The sequence below is a fragment of the Armigeres subalbatus genome, chromosome 1, assembly GCF_024139115.2.
Source record: "Armigeres subalbatus isolate Guangzhou_Male chromosome 1, GZ_Asu_2, whole genome shotgun sequence".
In the NCBI taxonomy this organism is placed as follows: domain Eukaryota; kingdom Metazoa; phylum Arthropoda; class Insecta; order Diptera; family Culicidae; genus Armigeres; species Armigeres subalbatus.
In genome coordinates, this window is record NC_085139.1 from 203957661 (window position 1) to 203981777 (window position 24117).

The 24117-nt window shown below is 43.1% G+C and overlaps 3 protein-coding genes across 7 annotated transcripts in view; 2 read left to right on the forward strand and 1 right to left on the reverse strand.

Moving 5' to 3' along the window:
- Nucleotides 1-2987, forward strand: part of LOC134205688 (PH and SEC7 domain-containing protein) — a 338134-nt gene extending 335147 nt beyond the window's left edge. For all 5 annotated transcript variants that reach the window (XM_062681206.1, XM_062681209.1, XM_062681207.1 and 2 more), the window contains one exon: nt 798-2987. In XM_062681206.1, the coding sequence (XP_062537190.1) occupies nt 798-825 (28 nt within the window). In that variant the 3' untranslated portion in view covers nt 826-2987. The remainder of the gene's footprint in view (nt 1-797) is intronic.
- A 5865-nt stretch (nt 2988-8852) lies between these two features.
- Nucleotides 8853-11017, reverse strand: LOC134206923 (uncharacterized). The gene is made up of 2 exons (XM_062682666.1): nt 10110-11017; nt 8853-10011 (listed from the first exon to the last, which is right to left on the reverse strand). The coding sequence occupies exons 1-2, from the start codon at nt 11015-11017 to the stop codon at nt 8853-8855; spliced, it is 2067 nt and encodes a 688-aa protein (XP_062538650.1).
- Nucleotides 11018-19480: 8463 nt separating this feature from the next.
- Nucleotides 19481-20571, forward strand: LOC134210023 (uncharacterized). Its single transcript, XM_062686050.1, has 2 exons — nt 19481-19637; nt 19860-20571. The coding sequence occupies exons 1-2, from the start codon at nt 19596-19598 to the stop codon at nt 20514-20516; spliced, it is 699 nt and encodes a 232-aa protein (XP_062542034.1). The 5' UTR covers nt 19481-19595; the 3' UTR covers nt 20517-20571.
- The last annotated feature ends 3546 nt before the right edge of the window (nt 20572-24117 follow it).

Below are 24117 nucleotides of genomic sequence, written 5' to 3' on the forward strand. Positions count from 1 at the left end.
CGCTATTGATGATGATCTGCGGGTGACTGCCCAAAGTTTAAGATGTTGTTATGTTTTCAATTAAAAACATATATCCAATAAAGTGATCGGAAAAAATGGACAGCCATTCTGAAGCTTCCAAGGAATTGGTGCTGTTCTATTTTACGTATTGTGGATCCCAAAAGGGGGAAGCATTTTCAAAATTTTATCGGAACGGTTTCCCACATAGGAACATGAACTATTATGAACTGCATGGTGTTGAGCGTCGATACACTAATAACGCATGCGTGGTTTCCCTTTTTGAGGACCGTATAGATTTTCTCAGATATTTTATCTGCGGAACGAAAGAAAATTCCGGACCATTCGTAATAGAAAAGATGGATCACCTAAAATGATGCAATATGTCAAGGGATTCGAGAACCTTGCCTACCCGAAAAGATGCTAAACTAGGCCGAGAATCAATCTTATTCGAATAGTTGATAAGTTACTAGGGTGATTGTTACGACTCTTCATCTCATAGCTTCATAGCATATTCAACTTCTCAGAAACAAAGCAATAAAAAGCAATATATTTTGTTTCATATCTTTGTGTGTTTTTTTCAGTATGCTCGAAAAAAGAATCGACACGATCAGTGGTTTATTCTCTTCCTTCGAGATTACGATTTCTCTTAGCTTATGCTTTCTTCATATGATTTAAATGTTCGTTTGTTTTTCATTGGTGTCGGTGTATTTTAGCTTTATTCCGATGAAATGAGCAAAATTTACATTAGCAGCTGTTGTTACCATTACCGTTTCGAATTGTTCTTGTTCTCATTATAGGAGTGATAGTAGACAATATAAAACCTGAGACGACACCCTGTACATCACAACTGCATTTTTCCAATACCACGATCATGACTACCATCACCACAACCGCCACCAAGAATCCCTGAGCCTCGGCCACTCGGAATCGGAGCCAGATCCGTTTAGTTCCGCTGCCGCCGCCGCCACCGCCAATGCTACTTGTTGCTCTACCGTACTGGCCGTCGTAGCCTCTACCCTAAGATCCCTATCCTACTTCCTAACTCCGCAGCATATGCCTACCACCACGGCAGTGGTGGAAAGTGGTAGTGCGAGGGAGAACGAATCTACCAACATAACTACCAGTACTACCGCTGCGGTACATTCGTCGTGTGGTCAAAACGTGTGAGTATAATGCAATCCTTCTATTGCCGTCTACGTTAAACAAATGTCTGAACCTTATTTCGAATGCTCTTCCTGCATTTTGTTGTACATATTCACATTGTTGTATAGGTTTATATTTTCCTTGTATTATCGAATTCAGCAGGTTTCTTTTACAATCCTTTGATTTTTGATGATCGTCGCAGAAAAATTGTCTTTCTTTGGCTACTTGTTTTGTTGTTAATGACCTTTATATGAGATTTCAAGATAGGGCGCTTTATTCCTTGATCGATATAAATATAATATATACACTTAGAACTATATATTAATTAAGTGCGTGATAAGCCAAGGCACATAAACCTTCAGAATGTGTGCATATAAGACAGTGTAAGCGCGTGAATGAGTGTAGGAATTTTCTAAGACTTCTAGAATACCACAGAAAAGAATGGATGTCGGAAAGAATGAGAATCGATTTTTCATAAAAGTTGTATATTTTACCATTAAACTGAATATAAGAATAGTTAAACAATGGCATTTTTATACATCAGACTTCCCCAATGTGAAGAGCATAGTTGCACGGCTTCCCTCCTGGGGTGAACGAATACAATTGTAGCAGGACAATTCCTTCAATAGTTAGTAAAATCCTTATATGGAAACGTCTTCAAGGCTATGGCACTTTGTGTGGAAGACGAAAATAAATAAAAACAAGTGCTGCCAACTGTTGGGCGCCAATATTACCATGCCAACATTTACTTGGCATTCTCAACAAACAGCTAGCGAATCAAGCCTACCATCATATGGCAAACTGAATGAATATAAACTCGCTGGCTGTCTTTTCGCTAATTTTGGCGTCATTTCACTACTTCCACGCCTAACGATTTGGACTTTGGCATTTACGTGCGCAATCTAAGAACCTTTTTTGTTGAAAGTGACCCCCCAATATTTATTATCGAAAAAAGGGAACATTAGGACTTTTGATGCGGAAGATTCATTCAAAATTACTATACAATGAAAAAGCTGTATAATAGAATCCATAAATTATAAACATCTCCAAATACTGAAAGTAACTCAAGTCGAAGAGAAATATAAAAAAATCGCGTTGAATTGTTTTTATATTATTCATATACTTAAAAATAGTAATCGTACTCAAATTAATGGAAACAGATGCAAACGTAGCCCTGTTTGTGGAATTTTAAACACTTTACAGAAAACCATACCACAACAGTTCAACCCAATCTCTTGTGCACGTACACACATACGCTCATTACATTTCGGATAAGTCACCATATTGCAGCTGAGTAAAACATAAAAAAGAACTAGAATTAAATAAGAGGAACTCCTGTGTTCGAACTGCTGGAGAACAGGAAATTATAAAACATTAACCCGGGAGACTGTCTGACCATCTTCCTTTTAAAGGATGTGCTTGAGAGCTGAAAAGCTGAGAAAAAACAACCTACTTCTTCGCCATTGGAAACTTTAAACAATCGTGTGTTTGTGTATGTATTGCACATGTTCCGCCGATTTCAGTCAACCGACACCATACGAATCACGTACTCTACAACAAACAATGGTAACTGTATGATTGTAGGTGTTAATGAACAACAGTAAAAAGATATACCTATCGAAAATTTAAAAAAATGAAACTGAGTGTAAAACACGGAGAAAGGGATCCTAAACAAAAAACGACGTTGATTGGTTATAATAATTACGAACATAAACAACAAGCAGCAGTTTATAGTATTATTCAAGTACATCAATTATATCGGAATGGAAGGAAACATAGAGAAAACAAATATTATAAAAAGAAAACCACTAGCAAGTAAAATAAACCTGGAGAAAGTTACATAATCTATGGCTGAACTGTGACATTATGGAAAATTTGAGAACCTCCTTGTGGTGTGGATTTGTATGAATCGTCGTAGATCCAAAATACATTTTTAAGCAGATCGCGCGAAAGAAAATCGCTCCCAATTCCAGGCACTTAACCTTAACTGATTTGCTTAGTTCCTTTCCGTGGTATTGTGTGGATGCAGAGGTGTTCTATGTCTCTAGTAGAGCTGAATTACAATAATAGCACACTAACATTTCCCTCCTTTCTCAATTGACTGCAAGGACTTGGCCGGCACCGTTATCGATGCACATTTGTAAGCTGCTGAAACATTTGCTACGAGAATAGATTATAAATTCCAACCTCTACTTACTTGAATCGTAGCGCATTTTACACCAGTTCTGATCAATCACGGAGTAGCCTAGCAACCAAAGGACATGTACAGTCAGTGTTAGCTAAGCTAAGCAAGAAACATCTAAAACTGTGAATGGATTATCAACCTCCGAACAACTCAAGACAAAATTTTCAAAACGACTTATCTGCTTTCGTAAACAAAGATTCAAACGACGATTTGACGAATCTGATAGCTCTTCCACGCAAACCAACACCACCAATAGGTAGGTGAAGGTTTCCGCTACCTGTCGATGGTGTTGGTTTGCATGGGAGAGCTATCAGATTCGTCAAACCGTCGTTTGAATCTTTGTTTACAAAAGCAGATAAGTCGTTTTAAAATTTTTGTCTTGAACTATTTCCCTCTTCTGAACACTTTCGGGACCGACGGGTCATATATGTCCAGCATTTTAGGTCCCTATTTTCTTCAGCAAAATTGTTCATCAGGATGTTGGCATCACATGAAAAATGTCGGAGGCCAAGTTTGACTATATTCTGAAAATCCAGACATCCAAAACCTTGGGAAGATTTCGCTTCTGAGAGCACGCAAATATTTGAATCCTATAGCTATAGCACATTGTTTGATACTTCTGAAATCTCAGTCAAGTTTAGCCAACCTGAACGCCAAGCCAGTTTTAAATTTTAAGGAATACGAGACGCTTTGGTTATCCAAAAGATTTTGCAATGTCCTCATCATCGGTATATACCTAATCCGGATCAATACGCATATGTACATCATGTAAACCTATGTGTTTCAAATGCGAGATGTTCAAGTTATTCCAAAACGTTCTTGAGTTTAGATCAAGGTATGTACAAGATCAATCAGGACTTTTTGAATGTCCTCATCATCGGTATATCAAATCCGGCTCATTAAGTATATGGGCATCAAGTAAACCCAGTTTTCATGAATACCTACGAAATGTTCAAGGTACTCCAAAACATTCTCGAGTTCAGCTCATGTACCTGCTCAATCGGTTCTTCTGCAATGTATCCATCATCGATGTACATCTAGTGTGTGATCAAAATTCCTTGAATATGAGATGTCCAAGGTCCTCCAAAATGATCTTGAGTTAAGATCAAGGTAACTACCAGATCCATAATGGTCGGAAAGCAAATTAATTAGTGCGCAATTGAGCGTGTTCCGGAATGCAGAACGATTAAGCTTTGTGCGTTTTAAAATCAAATTAATTAGAGCGTAATCGAACGATCTATCTCGAAGTATTTATTATTTTGTCCTGCATTGAGCGGTCGAAAAGCAAATTAACACTACAAGTACCGAGCCAAGATTTGTAACGTAAAGTACCAAGCTCGCAAAAAACGTGGAACGGCAACTTTGAGCACCCAGATCTCAGCCGTTTTTCAACCAAATCACTTGATTTTTTTTAGAGAACAATCTGTGGGATGTCAAAAATCGACTACTGAAGACAGATTACATTTTCATGTAACGGCCACTGAGAACCAGCCGGATAGTTCCGTTCCACGCTTTTTGCAGTCTGTTTGTGGCCATCCATCATGTTGAATGCAAGTCCACACTGCTTGTATGCAAAATTATGTGGAGCAGAAGAAACATTTGGATAAATCATTGTTCAGCCAAGAAAATCAAAGGATTCTTTTGTGATTTGAAAGAATATGCAGAAACCAAAATTCCGAAAAAATCAATCCAGGATCCTTTCAAAACAAATCCTAACGCGTTTCTAAAAGTATGGCGATTCTAGAAGTTCAATCCAAAGATCGTGACAAAGGGAGGCGGCGGTTTGAATATTGCCAATATCCGCGTGATATTTAGCAGAACAGAACAAATGAATGAGTACAATATTATAGCTAACAACCGACCGAAAACCGAATAATTGAAATTGTGGAAAGTAGGTACACAATTAGTGCATCATGCATCATCATATTCAATTTTGCATTGCTTACATAATCAAAAATCTAATGAATATTGAAAAATAATGCAATTGTCGGCTTCGAGTCAAGTACGAGACACTGAAGACGGCCTTACAGTTGAGGTCGTAATACGTATCTGTAAAGATAACAAAACGTAGTGGAATTCAATGGAAAGTATTAAACTCGTCTTAGACAATTGAAGACATTCCATTAAAAGAGCTTGAATAATTTTTGAAAGGATTCCCATTGAAGATGCTGGAGGATTTTTCAGTGATACTCCTGAAACCTAGTAGAATTCTGAAAGGAATTCCTGGGAGATATTGTTGAAGTAATTTCCACAGGAATTGGTTGATGAATACCTGAAGGAATTCCAGGAAAAATATGTGAATTTCTGGGGCAAATAGTTTTAGGAGGATTTTCATGAGAAGTTTCTTCAGGAACTCCTGTAGGAATATTTGGGAATTTCCAGGAGGAACTCAGGATGAATTTCCTGAAAAAAAATTTTACTTGATGCTCCTCCAGAAATTACTTGTCATCCAGATGTCATCCAGGAATTCGAGCTGAATTCATCCAGAGATTCATCTAGAAATCCTCCAGAAATTCATTTTGAGTTCCCCCAGGAATTTATTTCAATTATTAATTCTGGAAGAGCTCCAGGAGGAAATCCTAGAGAAACTCCAGGAGTAATTTCTGGAGGAGCTGAATTCCTGGGGAAATTCTTAATAAATTCTTGAAATAATCCAGAATGAATTCTTGATGGAATTCAGAATGAATTTCCGGGGGTTTTCAGAAAAACTTTTGGGGGAAATCAGAATGAATTCCTGGGGGAAATCAGAATGAATTCCTGGGAAAATTAAGAATGAATTCCGGGCGGGAATCAAAATGAATTCCTGGAAAATTCAAAATGAATTCCGGGCGAGAAGCAAATTTAATTCCTGGGGGCATCCAGAATGAATTCCAGGAGAATTCAGAATGAATTCCTGGGGGAAATCTGAATAAATTCGTGGGAAGCTCAGAATGAATTTTTGGGGGAATTCAGGATAAATTCATGGATCAATTGAGGACAAATTTGAGGATGAATTCCTGGATAAATTCAGAATGAATTGTTGGAGAAGTTCAGATTGAATTCCTGGAGGAACTCAAGATAAATTTCTTGAAAAATTCAGGGAGAATTCCTTGAAGAATTCAGGATGAACTCCTTGAAGAACTCAGAATGAACTTCTTGTAGAATTCAGGATAAATTCCCTGTAGAATTCCTGGGAGAATTCAGAATGAATTCCTTGGGGAATTCAGAATGAATTCATGGGAGAATTCAAAATGCATTCATGGGGGAATTTAGAATGAATTCCTGGGGGCATTCAGAATGAAATCCTTGAAATATTCAGGATGCATTCCTTGAAGAATCGAGGATGAATTCTCTGTGGAATTCCTGGAGGAATTCAGAATGTATTCCTGGAAGAGTTCAGAACTAATTCCGGGGGGAGTTCAGAACGAATTCCGGGTGGGATTCAGAATGAATTCCTGAGGGAAATTCAGAATGAATTCCTGAGGGAAATTCAGAATGAATTCCTGGGGGAATTCAGAATGAATTCCTGGGGGAATTTAGAATGAATTCCTGAGGGAATTAAAAATGAATTCCTGGGGGAATTCAGAATGAATTCCTTGAAATATTTAGGATGAATTCCTTGAAGAATTGAGGATGAATTTCTTGAATAATTCAGGATGAATTCTCTGTAGAATTCCTGGAGGAATTCAGAATGAATTCCTGGGTGAATTCAGAATGAATTCCTGGGTGAATTCAGAATGAATTCCTGGGTGAATTCAAAATGAATTCCTGGGGGAATTCAGAATGAATTACTGGGGAAATTCAGGATGAATTTTAGTAATTCTTCTCGAAGCTCCTCCAGGATTCCTTTCTGGAATTTCTTCAAAAATCTTCTTTGAGCTCCTCTAGAAATTACTCCTGTAGATCCTCCTGTAGTTCTTCCAAATATTTTTCCTTTGATTTTTCAGGAGCTTTTCCAGGGTTTCCTTCCCGGAGGAATTTCAGAAGGAAATCAAAAAGGATATGCTTGTGGAACTTCAGGATGGATTCCTTGAAGAGCTTCAGGAGACACTCCTGAAGGGTCTCGAGGAGAAATTTCTGATCGAACCAAAAAAGGAATCACTGGAGAGGTTCCACGATGATTTTCTGAAGGAACTCTCAAAAATATCTGGGTGAAGTCATCGTAGGAACTCCAGGAGATTGTGGAATTCTTGGAAGGATTTCATGACACATTTGTGGAAGAACTTCAGAGTGGAATTGTGCAGGAACTGCATGAGAAATTGTTATGGGCTCTACAGAAGGAATTCCTGGTTGAACTCTAGGAATAACTTATATAAGAACTGCAGGAGTAATTTCTGTGGGATTCTCCTGAATGGAATCCTGAGGATCTCCACTCCATATTCAACAAGGATTCCTGCTGAATTCTCAAATTAATAAATTCTTGAATCCTGTTCACGCCCTCCGGGAGTGAATGAAAAACGATTTCACAGTATGTTGTTCCAAACGATACTCAACTAAAATATATTTACATTATTACAATTAGCATTACGTTACATTACAAACTACAGACAAACGAACTTACAATCTAGTTTTCCTTCCGGCTACAAACAGACAAACATCTACCTCCGGGCTCGCGGCGACCTAATTAGCTAATTACATTGAACAAATTATCACAAACGTTCATACTGATACGATTCAAACTTAAACTCACAGTTAGCAACAGTAGTGGAACAAACACACCTACTGTGCGGGAGACGGACGATTAACGGCAAACAGGAAATCTTTAACACAAATAAACAATTAATATAATTTTACAAATCTAACAATTATCAAATTACAATATTACAACTTTTGATCACGAACAAATAACGATGGACGAAACACCATCTTCTGCCTCGGCAGTGCACAATAAACATTCAATTTGCTCGTCTCTCCCGCATACATCGTATCGCTTTCTGCTATGTGTTGCTGTTATACGAAAGCAACAACACAACAAAGTGGAGCGCGTTTGCTGCTCCTATCGAATGCGTTCGCCTAGGTAGCCCTTTGCGGCCGGCGGCAACATCCCCCCACCCGTAAACCCTGTGGCTGGTTCTCTCGGGTACAGGACGGGGTTTACTCCTCACTATTCAGCTCCAAGATAGCCAGCTTCGCCACTGGCCGGGACTTTTCTCCCTTTGAGGTTTGCACGGACGCCGAGCGGATTCGGCCGTCACTTCCCGCGAACACCTCCTTCACCATACCTCGTTCCCAAACGTTCCGATTTTCGCCATCAGCGACAAATACTAGGTCTCCGCAACTGGACGTTGGTCGACCATCCATTTCGACCTGCTATTTCAGTGTGGCCAGGTACTCCTTCTGCCAACTGTCCCAAAATTTGTGCGCCAAGAACTGCGCTCGGTTATAGCTGCTCCGCAGCGTATCATCCAGCTCCACCGAATTCCTCGGCGGTAAGCACCCAGCAACCGGACGCACACGCAATAAGTGATTCGGCGTCAAAGCTTCTTGGTCCTCCTTCACGTTCGTGGATACGTATGTGAGGGGAGAGTTCACCAGATTCTCCACTTCAAACAGCACGGTTTGCAACATTTCGTCCGTCATCGATGAACGCCTTCATTGCATCCTTCACCGAGCGTACCATTCTCTCCCAAGCTCCGTCCATGTGTGGTGCTGAGGGAGGATTGAACGTCCACCTGGTCTTCGCACTGGTAAATGTGTCTGCACAACCCGCATTCAGCTCTCTCATTAGGTCTCGATTGGCTCCCACGAAATTCGTGCCGTTGTCGGAGAAGATTTCGGACGGACTGCCGCGTCGCTTCACAAACCTCCTGATCGCCATTTTACACGACTCCGTCGTAAGGCTGTACGCCACCTCCAGGTGTACCGCACGCGTTGTCATACACGTGAAAAGTGCTACCCACCTTTTCTCCTTCCTTCGTCCAATGGACACTTCCAGCGGCCCGAAGTAGTCGATACCTACGTAGGCAAACGGATCGACCCTCGCTGCTAAGCGCTGCCTCGGCAGGGGTGCCATTCTCGGCACTGATGGCTTTGCCTTCCGAATATTGAACCAAGTACATGCTCGCATAACCTTGTCGATTTGTACCCGTAGCCTGGGTATGTAGAACCGCTGCCGAACTTCGTTCACTGCTTGCACAGCTTTCCACAAAAGATTCTCCGCCGCCAGATATTCTTTCTGTTGTAACGGCACTTCAACACTCGGGAACCCTCGTACTCCGGATCGCTTGCTACTCCCCCATAAAGCTTCAATCGGCTTCTTCTGTACACGGCGACGGCAATTTGAAATGAAACGGAATACCGTAGCAACCGTTCGTACCATCACTGGCCAACGCGAGATATGGCACATCCTCTCGATCAGGCTATCGGGCAACACAATATGGTGAAGTAGCACGCTCGCTCGGAGCTCTTCGGCTACTTCAACTCCCAGACGATCCTGCTTCGGCCACTCTTCTTCTCCTCGGTATAGGAAATCAGGTCCACGGTACCATCGGCTCTCCGATTTGATCTCTGTTCCCTTGCCCCACTTCGTCAGGTCATCGGCAGGATTACATTTCGTTCCCACCCAATGCCACTCTTTTGGATTTGTGATGCTGACTATCTCTCCTATCCGGTGGGCGACAAAGGGTTTGTACCTTCGTTGGTCGGACTTTATCCAGGAAACCACCGTATCGGAGTCACACCACAGGAATCTTCTCTTCACCGGACTAAAATGGTTTTCGCAAATCGAATTGACCAATCGTGCACCCAGGACCGCAGCTTCCAACTCCTTCCTCGGAGTGGACAAGTACTGCAACGGTACCACCTTTGCCTTCGCTTCGACGAATGCGCAGTGAATGACTTCGCCGTAGTCGAATCTAAAGTAGGCGACGCACCCATACGCTGCATCTCCAGCATCGGTGAAAACGTGAGATAACATCGAGGAACTCGTATTCCGTCGATAAGATAGAACAACTTTGTCCACTGCTGCCACCGCTTGTAGTGTTCTTCTTTTAGTCTTTCGTCCCAGCCGATTCCGCTACGCCACAGATCCTGTGTTATGATCCTCCCGTGAATCAACAATGGAGCAAGAAACTGTTTGGGATCAAACATGCTAGCTATGCATCTCAACGCGATCCTTTTCGTAGGCCAGGCACCTTCTCGAACATATGGCTGCAGATCGTCCCGAATCTCCGTGGAGAAGGAAAATGCATCTTCTTCAGGATCCCAGAGCACTCCAAGAATTCTCTCCGTTTGACTACCCTTGTCCACTTCGAGCGCCTTCACCATACTATCCGCCTCTCCAAGCTGCCGCAAAACTTCCTTCGAGTTACTGACCCAGTTCCTGATCTCGAAACCTCCTCTGGCATGTACATTCCGCACATCGGTAGCTCTTCTCACTGCTTCCGCTTCAGTATCCGCGCTATCGAAGTAATCATCGACGTAATGTTTCCGGATGATAGCATCCGCTGCTTCAGGGAACTCACCAGCGTGCTCTTGGGCGTTCAGATTCTTCACAAATTGTGCCGAACAGGGTGAGCAATTCGATCCGAAAATCACGACGTCCATCACGAAGATTTCCACTTCCCCATTTGGACCTGGGAAAAGGAACCGCTGTGCCTGCCGATCCTCCGGACGAACTAGTGCCTGGTGAAACATTTCCCTTATGTCACCTCCGAACGCGATTCGTCTCTCACGGAAACTGTTGATCACGGCCGATAGTGCTGCAACCATGTCCGGCCCTTTCAGCAACTTATCATTCAATGACACTCCTTGCACCCTCGCAGCCGCATCCCAGACCAAGCGCACCTTGCCAGGTTTCTTCGGATTGACCACGTAGTTCAGTGGCAAATACCACTCTTGATTCCTCGGAATCTCCCTCAATTCACGTTCAGTGATGCGATGTGCATAACCCTTGACTAGGTAGTCATTCAGCTACTTCTGCAGGGCTTCGCGTACCCCCGGATTTCGATTCATATGACCTTCCAGACTTCGCATCCACTTCATAGCCATGTTGAAACTATCGGGGAAATGGATCTCGTCCTCTTTCCACAACAGTCCAGTCTCGAATCTCTGGCCCACCCTCCGGGTTGTCTTCTCCAAAATTTCACGAGCTCGTCGATCCTCTTTCGATTCAAGGCGTATTGGCGATACTCCGACCTCTTCGAGGTGATAATGCTGTTTTATCGCGTCGTCCAACCTTTTATCTGCCTGACTGCATTCCTCACAAGCGCATCTATGGTGTCCCAGGAAATGTACGTTGCCTACGACGTTTGTACGTGAACCATACACCGTCCATCCAAGCTTACACAGAACAGCGACTGGCTCTCCAGGCCAAGTCCAGGCTTTCCTACTCGGGAGTCTAGCGGGGCGATGAGGTGGAGATTAGCTTTCTCGTAAGGATCGATATCGATGTGCTCGAAATGTGCAACAACACAACAAAGTGGAGCGCGTTCGCTGCTCCTATCGAATGCGTTCGCCTAGGTAGCCCTTTGCGGCTGGCGACAACAAATCCCAAATTTCATAAATTGCTAAATTCACAAATTTCTAAATGTCTAAAATCGTGAATTCCCAAGTTTCTAGATTCCTGAATTCCTAAATTCTTAAATGTCTAAGTTCCTTAGTTCCTAAATTCGTCGCCGCCCACAACCAGGACGTTAGGCAAGAAGATTCACGCCTCGATTGTGTGCTATTCAATAGATGGTATCTATGCCTCCCATTCACATTCTGTCGCTTCATACTTGTTCGTACCCTAGCGAACGGCTTTCAATCTGTTGATTTTCAAATAATAACTTTTGTTTATCGATTCGATTTTAAATTCCTAAATTCCAAAATATGATATATCGTCATTACTTTACCAGTTCAGATTGCAGTTTTCAGCCTGGAAAGTGCACTTGCGCCACGTCCAACTTCGTTTCCCCCAGCAGTGACCATAATCTTATCAACTGCACAAATCATCCAAATTTTAATCCCGTTTTCTCGGTATAAGAAAAAAAAATTCTTGATTTTTCACAAACTGGATTTTAAGAAACACAGATAAAACTAACTATTTATGAAACAATTTTCATTTAGCATAAAATGGTTGATGGTTTCAAATTGGAACGGCATTCATGCAAGCATTGCGGTATGACTTGCAAACAACATTTTGCGACTTGAAGGTGCTACAAAAAGCGTGGAACGGAATATTTCGGCTGGTTCTCAGCGGCCAATGTACGGATTTACAATCTGTAGTCGCTAACGAAAGATTGTAACTGGAAAGAATCATGATAATTGGACTAAAAAAACCTGAGATATATCGGGGCAAAGTTGCCGTTCCACGCTTTTTGCACGGGTTGGTACTTACAGTGTTAATCAGGGCGCGATCGAACGTGTTTCAGAATGCGTTTTCAAGGTCGATATTGCTTTGTTCAACTTTGTGGGGTCAAAGAGCTAATTAATTAGTGCGCGTTCAAACGTGTTTCAGAATTCTGAACGATCTCGAGGTGCGCGTTATTTTTCCTGCTTTGTGCGGTCAAAAAGCAAATTAATTGGTGCGCGATCGAACGTGTTTCGGTGCGCAGAACAATCTCGAGGTTCGCTTTATTTTATTCTGATCTGTGCGGTCGAAAAGCAAATTAATGAGTGTACGTTACTTTGTTTCGTGTTTCGGAGCGCATAACGACCACGATATCCGCGTTATTTTGCTCTGCGTTGTGCGTTCAAACTTAACGTTTCGCCAGGCGTACCGTTTACTAAAACAAAACTCTCTACACTCCCTACCCCAATACGCTAGTGATTTCTCGTGAAAGTGCAGAGACTCTTTCGCTTCCATCAAAGCGAGTATAACGTCAACCTTTTTCTTCCCATTCCTTAACCCCCTCCCGCCCATTGCATCTGTAGAGCTCCATCAAATTTTGCACCATCTAAGCTTCATCGAACTGTTTCAACAACAAAAAATCAATATTTGGCACATCTTTATGGTTCCATTAGACTGCAAATATAATCAATTTTGAGTACAAGTAGTTAAACTATTGAAAACAATCAATTAACTATTGATTTATAATCAAAAACTTTTTTTTTCGTTTGCCACAAAAGTTATGCCAAATTACTAGCATAACTTTAACTGCTCTAGCATTTTTCTGACTGTGCGTATGCTATTAGAAGACAAGCATTTTTTTTCAAAGATGATTCCTTCCTATTGAAATCATCGAAAAAAGTTGTGAGCGAAAAAGAGTTAATTGGCTGTATACTAATTCGCCGAAAAACATCAGTTAGAATAATTATCAATGAAATATTTACTGATTTCTGCTTAATTACATGCAATCCGGGCTAAATTCTTTTATATTGTGTTTTAATGCAATTAAGGAAGGTAATGCCTTCTTTGAATGACCGCATCCGGTCGTTATAACGCAAAGTGAGGGAACAATGCTTTCTTTAAATGGGCACGTTTGCTCGGAATAAAGAAAAGAAAGGAGGTAGTCCCTTCTATGAATTAACGCATCTGCCCGGTATTAGGCAAAGGGAAAAGCTAATGCCTACTTCCCGGTATAAAGAAAAGATAATGCCTAAAGATAAGCCGAAAGGACTTGATAATGCCTTCTTCAAAAGAACGCGTCTGCCCGGTATAAGGCGAAGGGAGGAGTAACGCATTCTTTAAATTGATACATCTGCGCGGTCTCAGGCGAAAGGAGTTGATAATGGCTCCATTAAAAGAATGCGTCTGCCCGTTATAAGGCGAGGTAACGCCTTCTTTAAATAGATGCATCTGCCCTATAAACTGAAGCGTCTGTCTGCCATAACACGAAGGAAGGGGTAATATCTTCTAGCGTCTGCCCATTATAAGGTGTAAGGCGGATATAAAGTGTTCTTTAAAAGAACGCGTCTGTCCGACATAAGCCGAAGGGAGGGGTGATGAATTCTTTGAATGAATGCGGCTGCTCGGTATAAGACGAAAGAAGTTGATAAAACATTCTTTATAAAAACGCGAAAGAAGTTGATAAAATCATCTTTATAAGAACACATTTGCCAGGTATAATGCGAAGGAAGGGGTAATGTCTTCTTTAAATTTATGCCTCTGCCCGGTACAAAACGAAGGGAGGATATAATGCCATATTTAAATGAATACGTTTTCTCGGTATAAGGTGAAAGGAAGAAATAAAGGACTATTCATAAAAACGTCTATTCGTAACAAATTAGAGAGGAGATAATCCCTTCATTATATCTGACCCGTCTGTCAGCTATAATAAAGGATTTGTAAGGGGCAATTGAAATTTCGAAAACCTCTTCTACATATTCTGGGAGGCCTTCCTTAGCCGTGCGGGAAGATGCGTGGTTGTGGTTGTCAAGCAACACTATGCTGAAGGAGGCTGGGTTCAATTTCTGGCCCGGTATCGGAAATTTATCTATGAAGACCTTTTTTTTAAATTTCGGAGAGATAAAATAAATCTTTTTTTTTTTCACAAGTTATAAACTTATACACTCAGGATCTCTATTCATCAATAATAGATGGTCTTGAGTTCAGTCGATACCAAGGTATCTCAGTGACAAACATGTTACTGAGATAACTTGCGTATTTCACAGCAAAAGGGTATATCACAATAGTCCTAAAATCTGGACGCAGTGATCTTCACCCGACAAACGAGGAGAGAAACTTATACATAAAGGCTTCCATTGGTATGCAAATATCACCACATATCAGAACAAAAGGGTGCCGACATCGACCACCTTCCCCTATTCAGGAATAGTTTGCGTGGCCTAGAACATCCGGAAAAAATATTTCAACGCCTTTATAGAACTAGAAAGGCGTTGAAATAATGTTTCCGGATGTTCTATACTATATTAATTTGGCAAGATGCAGTGAAAAAAAAATCAAGGCTCTACGTTACCCAAGTAACCAATAAGCACAATAGCACTCCAATTCGCCATATAAGGCCAATATACTGCTACAGTCAAACCTCTATGAGTCGATATTGAAGGGACCATCAACTCATGGAAATATCGAGATGTGGAATAGGAAATCTTTGGAAAGCTGTTTGAAAGGACCATCACAGTAACCCAGAAACTATTTTTTAATATGGCATTATTTGTTTCCATGAGTCGATATCGAGTCATAGAGCATCGACTCATGGAGGTTTGACTGTATTCAAAAACTTTTAAGCAGGGATCGTAATGCTCCCTCATTCTCACGAGCAGAGGATGCTCACAATTTTCGCCGAGAAATAATCTTGCGGGAAAGGAAAAAATGCATGATAAGAGATAACTATTTTCCCTCACTGCCAGTGCCGCGACACACACGAGCTGGGAACAGCTTTCATAGTGATGGGTGATATGCAAAGGCGGGTGATCGGGTGGTGGCCGATCAACGAGAGAATATGCGGTTGAGGATCAAAGGCCGGTTCTTCAACTTCAGCATAATCAACGTTCATAGTCCACACTCCGGAAGCACTGATGATGATAAGGACGCATTCTACGCGCAGCTGGAACGTGAATATGACAGCTGCCCAAACCACGACGTCACAATCATCCTAGGAGATTTAAACGCTCAGGTTGGCCAAGAGGAGGAGGTTATACCGACTATTGGGAAGTTCAGCGCTCACCGGCTGACGAACGAAAACGGCCTACGACTAGTTGATTTCGTCGCCTCCAACAATATGGGCATTCGCAGCACCTACTTCCAACACAGCCTCTCGTATCGGTACACCTGGAGACCACGTTATGATTGATGGATGGCACTTCTCCGACATTATCGACGTCAGGACATATCGTGGCGCTAATGTCGACTCTAACTACTATCTGGTGATGGTTAAACTGCGCCCAAAACTATCCGTCTTCAAAAATGTTCGGTACCGACGACCGTCGCGGTACGACCTAGAGCGCTTGAAGCAACCTGATGTCGCCACTCCATACGCGCAGTATCTCGAGGCAGCGTTGCCGGAAGAGGGTGAGCTCGATGGGGCTCCTCTTGAGGACTGCTGGAATACAGTCGGGACGTCGGGAATATGGGACAAAGTCGACGGAACGATTGGTTCGACGAAGAGTGCAGACAGATTCTGGAGAAGGACGCAGCGCGGGCGGTCGCGCTGCAGCAAGGTACCCGGCAGAACGTGGAACGTAATAGACGGAAGAGGAGACAGCAGACCCGCCTTTTTCAGCAGAAGAAACGCCGCCTGGAAGAAGCGGAATGCGAGGAGGTGGAAAAGCTTTGCCGTTCTCAAGAAACACGCAAGTTCTATCAGAAGCTCAAATGTGCCGAAATGTGCCGGGATAAGGATGGGAGCATCTTGACGGACGAACGTGTGGTGATCGAAAGGTGGAAGCAGCACTACGAGGAACATTTGAATGGCGCTGCGAGTACAGGCAGCGAAAGTCAAGGCAGCGGAGGAGATGACTACGTCAGTTCAGCGGACGATGGAAGCCAACCAGCCCCCACCTTGAGGGAAGTTAAGGATGCCATCCAACAACTAAAGACCAATAAAGCAGCTGGTAAGGATGGTATCGGAGCTGAGCTCATCAAGATGACCCTGGAAAAGCTAGCCACTTGCTTGCACAAATTGATAGTCAGAATCTGGGAAACTGAACAGCTACCGGAGGAGTGGAAGGAAGGAGTTATATGCCCCATCTACAAGAAAGGCGACAAGCTGGAGTGTGAGAACTTTCGAGCGATCACCATCCTTAATGCCGCCTCCAAAGTGATATCCCAGATCATCTTCCGTCGTCTGTCACCATTAGTGAATGAGTTCGTGGGAAGTTATCAAGCCGGCTTCGTTGACGACCGCTCGACAACGGACCAGATCTTTCCTGTACGGCAAATCCTTCAAAAATGCCGTGAATACCAGGTCCAAACGCACCATCTGTTAGTTGATTTCAAGGCGGCATACGACAGTATAGACCGCGTAGAGCTATTATGCTATTAAAATTATGGACGAGAACAGCTTTCCTGGGAAGCTTACCAGACTGATCAAAGCAACGAAGGGTGGTGTGCAAAACTGTGTGAAGATTTCGGGCGAACACTCCAGTTCGTTCGAATCGCGCCGGGGACTAAGACAAGGTGATGGACTTTCGTGCCTGTTGTTCAACAATGCGCTAGAAGGTGTCATTGCGGAGAGCCGGGTGTAACAACCGAGGTACGATTCTCAACAGATCCAGTCAATTTATTTGTTTCGCGGATGACATGGACATTGTCGGCCGAACATTTGCAAAGTTGGCAGAACTGTACCCCGCCTGAAACGTGAAGCAACAAAAGTTGGACTGGTGGTGAATGCGTCAAAGACAAAGTACATGCTTGTGGACGGAACCGATCGTGACAGGGCCCGCCTGGGAAGCAGTGTTACGATAGACGGGGATACCTTCGAGGTGGTCGAGGAATTCGTCTACCTTGGATCCTTGCTAACGGCTGATAACAATGTTAGTGTGGAAGTCGAGCCTACTACGGGCTCCAGATTCGATCAAAAAAGATTCACCACCGCACCAAATATGTCATGTACAAGACGCTGATAAGACCGGTAGTCCTCTACGGACATGAAACATGGCCAATGCTCGAGGAGGACTTGCAAGCACTCGGAGTATTCGAGAGACGGGTGCTTAGGACCATCTTTGGCGGTGTACAAGAAGACGGTGTGTGGCGACGAAGAATGAACCATGAGCTCGCCCAACTCTACGGCGAACCCAGTATCCAGAAGGCAGCTAAAGCTGGAAGGGTACGATGGGCAGGACATGTTGCAAGAATGCCGGACAGCAACCCTGCAAAGATGGTGTTCGCTTCCGATTCGGCAGGTACGAGACGGTGCGGAGCACAGCGAGGGCAGACCAGGTGCAAAACGACTTGGCGAGCGTGGGGTGCATTCGAGGATGGAGCGATTCGGCCTCGAACCGTGTATTGTGGCGTCGAATTGTTGATTCAGTGTTATCTGTTTAGATGTTAACTAAATAAATGAATGATTTCCCCCCTATCGGGCCTAGTTACGCCAATATGGCTGATAATCGATGGCTTAAATGTTTAGCCACGTTTAGCCATTTGGATGATTCCAAATGAATTCGAGAGTACAACTTATACAACATGTTTTGGTACATTTATTGCTTGGTGGCTAAAAAAAAGTATTCGGATTACAAGCGAGTGTCAAATTTGTTGTTCAACGTTGCACTTAGTGGTGTGATAAGAAGATTTGGTGTGCAGAGGAACGGCAGTGACATCGTGCAATCGCAAATGCTTCGTGCTTTACGGGCTATATCGACTGCATTAGAAACAATCGCACAATGGTAGTTTGAGTCTTTTGTCCCATTGAAGAGAGATATTGGTAGTATTAACGTTATAACTTATTCTACCAAGAAGCACGTGGTTGTGAGTAGAGACCGAAGTAGACCTAGCAAGATGTATGAAGCACGAATGTTTTCGGTGATCCATTAAATTCCGGTTGGTGGACGTTGAAAAAGGCAGACCAGAAAGCTTAAAAGTGGGATATGATGCCGGAGCATTAATCAAGAGCTGTAAAATACAACAGATTTAAGTGTGCTGATTATTTGGTGCGAATGTCGGAGGTTAAAAAAATCTCGAAAATATCTGCAGCCATAAATAATTATTTTTTAATATAAGCCTCCATACGAGGGCTTTATCTTTATGATTATTTCCGACAGCAGTTTCGTAGAAAAATGCGTAAAAATAACATTAATTGTATTAACATTCGATTCATATTATACCTGCAGGCAACATCAACTCAATCTTAACCGTTTTGAATATGGTCGTCCAGATAATTTTTGTTGCAGGTCTTTATGACTAAACTCGCATACGTTTTGTGTGAATAAAATAAATTACCCAAAAGGGGGTCTCAAAGTTTCGTTCATCGTTTACCGATAATTTGCTCCAACACAGCACCTGCGGAATATTTTCCAGCATTGTGAGGTGGTCAATTTGCTGTATTGACCAATTACAGGTCTCCCTAATCAAGTCATATAATCTTATCGGAAATTCGGACATCATCCAGTGTATGCGTTTTCAAGCGTTGGATTGCTGAATTACAGCAGGGTCATAAGTTTGTGGTTTTCGGGCTAGCAGATTAGATTAACTTCCACTTGTTTGGACTATTACGACATTCTCTTCCATACACAGCAGCCTTGTTTCCTGATTTCGATAATCAACGTTCTACAGGTGCGATAAATCCGTCTACACGGCATCCGCCACGTCGATGCGATGAAATGAGATTGTGTTAAATAGCAGATCGATATGATTGGGGGTGGACAAAACTTTAATTTGAAATTGCCACCAGTTTGAGGTCAGTCAAGTTGAAGCCTTCTTTGGGAGCGGATTGGAAATTAGCATTCGGCTTAAATCAAACTAACAATGAAACTCTTCTTGTGTTTATTGCTGGCCATCGCCGGACAGGTGAGTGAAGTGACTTGTGAAGTTATAAAACCAGAATTTTTAAATTTCGAGAGATATTAGCGAAATTTAAAGTGATACCAAACAATCTACCTGTATAGTATCAAAATTGTTGAGATTAGCGTTCAATATTAAAAACGCTTTTATGCTTTGATGTTTGGTATCATTCATTCAACTCGGTTTTCTAAGTTTACTAACTTCTATCCTTCATGTGGTTTCAAACAGTCCATGGCTCAAAGCCAGGATGAGTTCGTCGAATATCTGCTGGAAATCCAGGCTCAGGCGGAAACTGTTCATCAGCTGATGGAAGGTACATTCGACAACGTCCGATTCACCATGAGCGACCAGTTAATTGACCTGAACCGTGATTTGATTGGCCGCATGAACTCCGCTCTCGAGGAAATCGAACAGATCAAGGAAGATACCGAAGAGTTGGTCAGCGGATCTTCTGCCCAGCAGATTTGTCTGGATGTGGCAACCGCCAACTGGGAACTCGAAATTGAATGGGTGGGACAGGCTCTGCAGCGTTGCGCCAGCGAGGCCAACCTGGACATCACTGGAGCCACTGCCAATGTGCACAGTGCTATCGAAGAAGCTCAGGTCCAGTCCACCGAACTGCAGAACATCGTTGTCCGCGGATTCATCGACTGGAATGCCATCGACTACACCGAGTCGATCTCGACCATTGTGGGTGCTCAGATCACTCAGAAATACGAATACTTCCAGCAGGTTACCCAGCCCTTCCTGGAACAAAACCTCCAGCAAATCTTCAATTTGAGAACACAGTCGCTGCCACGTACCTTCACCTGCGTCGACCGTGGAGTGGAACGCTTCAACAACTACGCTCGCGTAATTCGTGATACCCTGTTCTTCTGTCAGTAAAGTGTTTTCTCTGTTGATGTATTCTCGATTGTGAAATAAAAATAGTTACTAAATACCCCGAGGAGTTTTTCAGCTTGGGTACTCCACGATAGTGGTATCAAAGTTTAGAAATTGTGAAAACGTATGTTGACCAACCCTAGTGAAACTAGAACGCGTAAGGTCTCTCGTTGTTGAGTGAGTCAATGGTATCAATGACTTGGCAACATGCCAAGAAAAACTGATCGTATTTTGTGTTTGTGTGTGCAGCGTTCATGAATACATGACATCAACATGAGTTTTGCTTTTCTCTTATACAATATTGTGTATACCTAGTAAATTGTGTTAGACAAATTGTTGTCAGCTTAATTGATAGATTAACAATTTTTAAATTGTTTACATGGGGTTTACCCCGTTAGGCATAATGGACGTTCGGCATAGAATGACATAAAGAAGGCAGAATTATGCCTAACGTCCATTATGCCGAACGTAGAATATGCCTATCGTAAAATGGTAGGTAACTCATTTGTATGTGTGGTATATGTCAAAATTTCGTAGCCAATAAAAGTGGTACACGTCGTACATGTACAGTTCTAGCCGAATCTTAGAAAAAAAAAATCAAAATGTGGATACTTGTTTTAAACCGCTGAACTTGCATTCTACATTTCAAGATGGCCGTTTCTGATTAAGAACACACCCTAACCCTTTCATTTCACAATCCATTTTCATTTTATGCAACACATGGACATGTGTGATTGTAGTCTTAAGTCAATGGTCTGTGACAAATCCTACGTGTAAATATTCCTTATCTCTCTTATTCCTTTGATGATAATTCACAATAATTTCCGGTCATTTTGGAACCGTAGTGTGTAACCACGAGTATCTTGCAAGTCTCAGTGGTTCCTTGTTGACTGATATAAATGAATTTTGCTTTGTTTGGGAAATCCCCGGGACAGCTGTCAGGGAGGACATTTTAATTTTTGGCTCAAAACATGTCATGCGACAGGTCAACATTCAACTTCCGCTGAGTCTGTATGTGGAAGACAAAACAGGGTGGGGGGTATTTCCATTTGTAGACTATAAGGTGCCCGTTATAGTAAACGCGACGTAAAATATGACGCGATTCACGTAAAAGAATAACAATTATTATCATGTATTACATGTATATTAAGGGAACGGGTGAAAAGAGAATTGTTTACAAAACAATCGTGATGGCCTCACGAGAGTTGTTATTGTTTATCAAGTGTTCTACTCGAGTGAATCGATTGGTATTTCAACAGAAACAACGAGCACGAATAGGAACATGGAACGTTTCAACCCTAGCCAAGCAGGGTAAATTGGCACAACTTGCCAATGAGGCACGCCGCATGAAGCTTGAGATCCTGGGACTGAGTGAAGTCCGTTGGCCAAACTTTGGAGAACACAGAACGCCGTCGAGACAAGTTCTGCTATACTCTGGTTTACGAGGTGAACACGCTCCCCGGCATCGCGGAGTTGGCTTCCTACTAAGCGTTGAGGCACACTCTGTGCTTATGAAGTGGGATACTTTAAGTGAAAGGATAATCGTTGCCAGACTTAGAACACGGGTCCGAAACCTTACTATATTCCTATGTTATGCGCCAACCGATGCTGCCGATCTGCAAGACAAAGAGAACTTCTACAGTCAACTCAATGCCGTCGTAGATAGAATTCCGAAGGGTGATATCAAGATCTGTTTGGGCGACTTCAATGCGAAGATCGGATCCGACAACTCGAACCATGAGCGCATTATCGGACGCCATGGTCTCGGAGAAATGAGCGAAAACGGGGAGCTGTTCGCAGAATTTTGTGGTAATAACGACATGGTTATTGGGGGATCGCTCTTCCCTCATCGACCGGTTCACAAGGTCACGTGGGTCTCCCGTGACGGCTTTACAGAAAATCAAATCGATCACATCTGCATCAGCCGAAAATGGAAACGGAGCCTTCTTGATGTACGGAATAAACGTAGTGCCGATATCGCGTCTGATCATCACCTCCTCATCGGCGAAATACGCCTGCGCATTGCGCGGATTCGTCGGCAGGAGGAAAAAATTGGACGACGATTCAACACACGCCGACTAGAAGATGCCACGGTGAAACGGTCCTTCGTTGAAGAACTGGAGACGCGTGCTGCAGATATTCCGGAAAGTGGCAGCGTGGAAGACCAATGGACCGCCATCAAGAATGCCTTCATCACCACCAGCGAGAACAATCTGGGCGAACTACGCACCCAGAGAAAACAATGGATCACCGATGAGACCTGGAGAAAGATAGAGGAACGAAGAGAAGCCAAAGCCGCGATAGAGCGATCGAAAACCAGAGGAGCCAAATTCTTAGCCCGTCAACGATACTCGGCTCTTTAGAAGGAAGTAAAACGCTCATGTCGACGGGACAAACGAGCGTGGGCAGACTCTCTGGCCGACGAAGGAGAGAGAGCCGCCGCAACCGGGGACATTCGCCTCCTCTACGATATCTCACGACGCTTAAGCGGGGCGAAGATGAATGCAACGATGCCTGTGAAAGACGCGAATGATCAGTTATTGACCGACCCAACTGACCAGCTGAAACGCTGGTTCGAGCACTTCGAACAACTTTTTCAAGTGCCAGCCAGGCCATCACCACCTCGGCATGATCTGCCTAGGATCCGACGTATAACACGCGTCAATACCGAAGCTCCATCACTGCTAGAGATTCAAACAGCCATCCAAAGCATGAAATCGAATAAAGCCCCAGGGGTCGACCGCATATCAGCCGAGATGCTCAAAGCTGACCCCATGACATCCGCTCAACTACTGCATTGTTTATTTCGTAATATCTGGGACACCGCAACTTTCCCGGTCGAATGGATGCAAGGTACCTTAGTGAAGGTGCCCAAAATGGGTGACCTGACTGTATGCGATAACTGGCGCGGCATTATGTTGCTGTGTGCCGTTCTAAAAGTTCTATGCAAAATTATCCTAGCTCGGATTCAGGAGAAGATCGATGCGACTCTCCGGTGGCAGCAGGCCGGATTCCGTGCTGGAAGATCCTGTTTGGACCATATTGTCACGCTCCGCATCATTCTGGAACAGGTCAACGAATTCCAAGAGTCCCTTTACTTGGTATTTATTGACTATGAAAAAGCTTTCGATCGTCTCAATCACGAGAATATGTGGGGCGAGTTTAAGAAATATCTGGAAAAACAGGCAGATAAGTGAACACATCAAAATTTTCAATTCTAACGTTAAATCTGTGCAGTTATACGCTAGCGAAACATGGTGTGCATCAGTGGAGAACACTCAACGGCTGCAGGTGTTCATTAACAGATGCCTGCGGTATATAATTCGGACCTGGTGGTCTCACAACTGGATCTCAATCAACGAGCTCCATCGTCGTTGTCACCAGAGGCCGATAGCAACAGAAATTCGGGATCGGAAGTGGGGCTGGGTCGGCCACACTCTACGTAGGGGCGGAAACGAAATCTGTAAACAAGCATTAGACTGGAACCCAGCGGGACATCGTAGCAGAGGCAGACCTAGAGGCTTATGGCGGCGAAGCCTCAATATAGAAATAAAAGAAGTCGACCGAAATCTAACCTGGCAACAGGTTAAAGCGATAGCCGGGG

What these genes read in the sequence shown, in the direction of transcription:
- LOC134206923 (XM_062682666.1), bottom strand. Translation starts at nt 11,017, where the DNA reads ATGGTTGCAGCACTATCGGCCGTGATCAACAGTTTCCGTGAGAGACGA. An exon ending in TCGTCGAAGCGAAGGCAAAG is followed by an intron (nt 10,012 to 10,109) that starts GTGGTACCGTTG and finishes AAACCATTTTAG; the next exon opens with TCCGGTGAAGAGAAGATTCC.
- LOC134210023 (XM_062686050.1), top strand. Translation starts at nt 19,596, where the DNA reads ATGAAACTCTTCTTGTGTTTATTGCTGGCCATCGCCGGACAG. An exon ending in TGCTGGCCATCGCCGGACAG is followed by an intron (nt 19,638 to 19,859) that starts GTGAGTGAAGTG and finishes GGTTTCAAACAG; the next exon opens with TCCATGGCTCAAAGCCAGGA.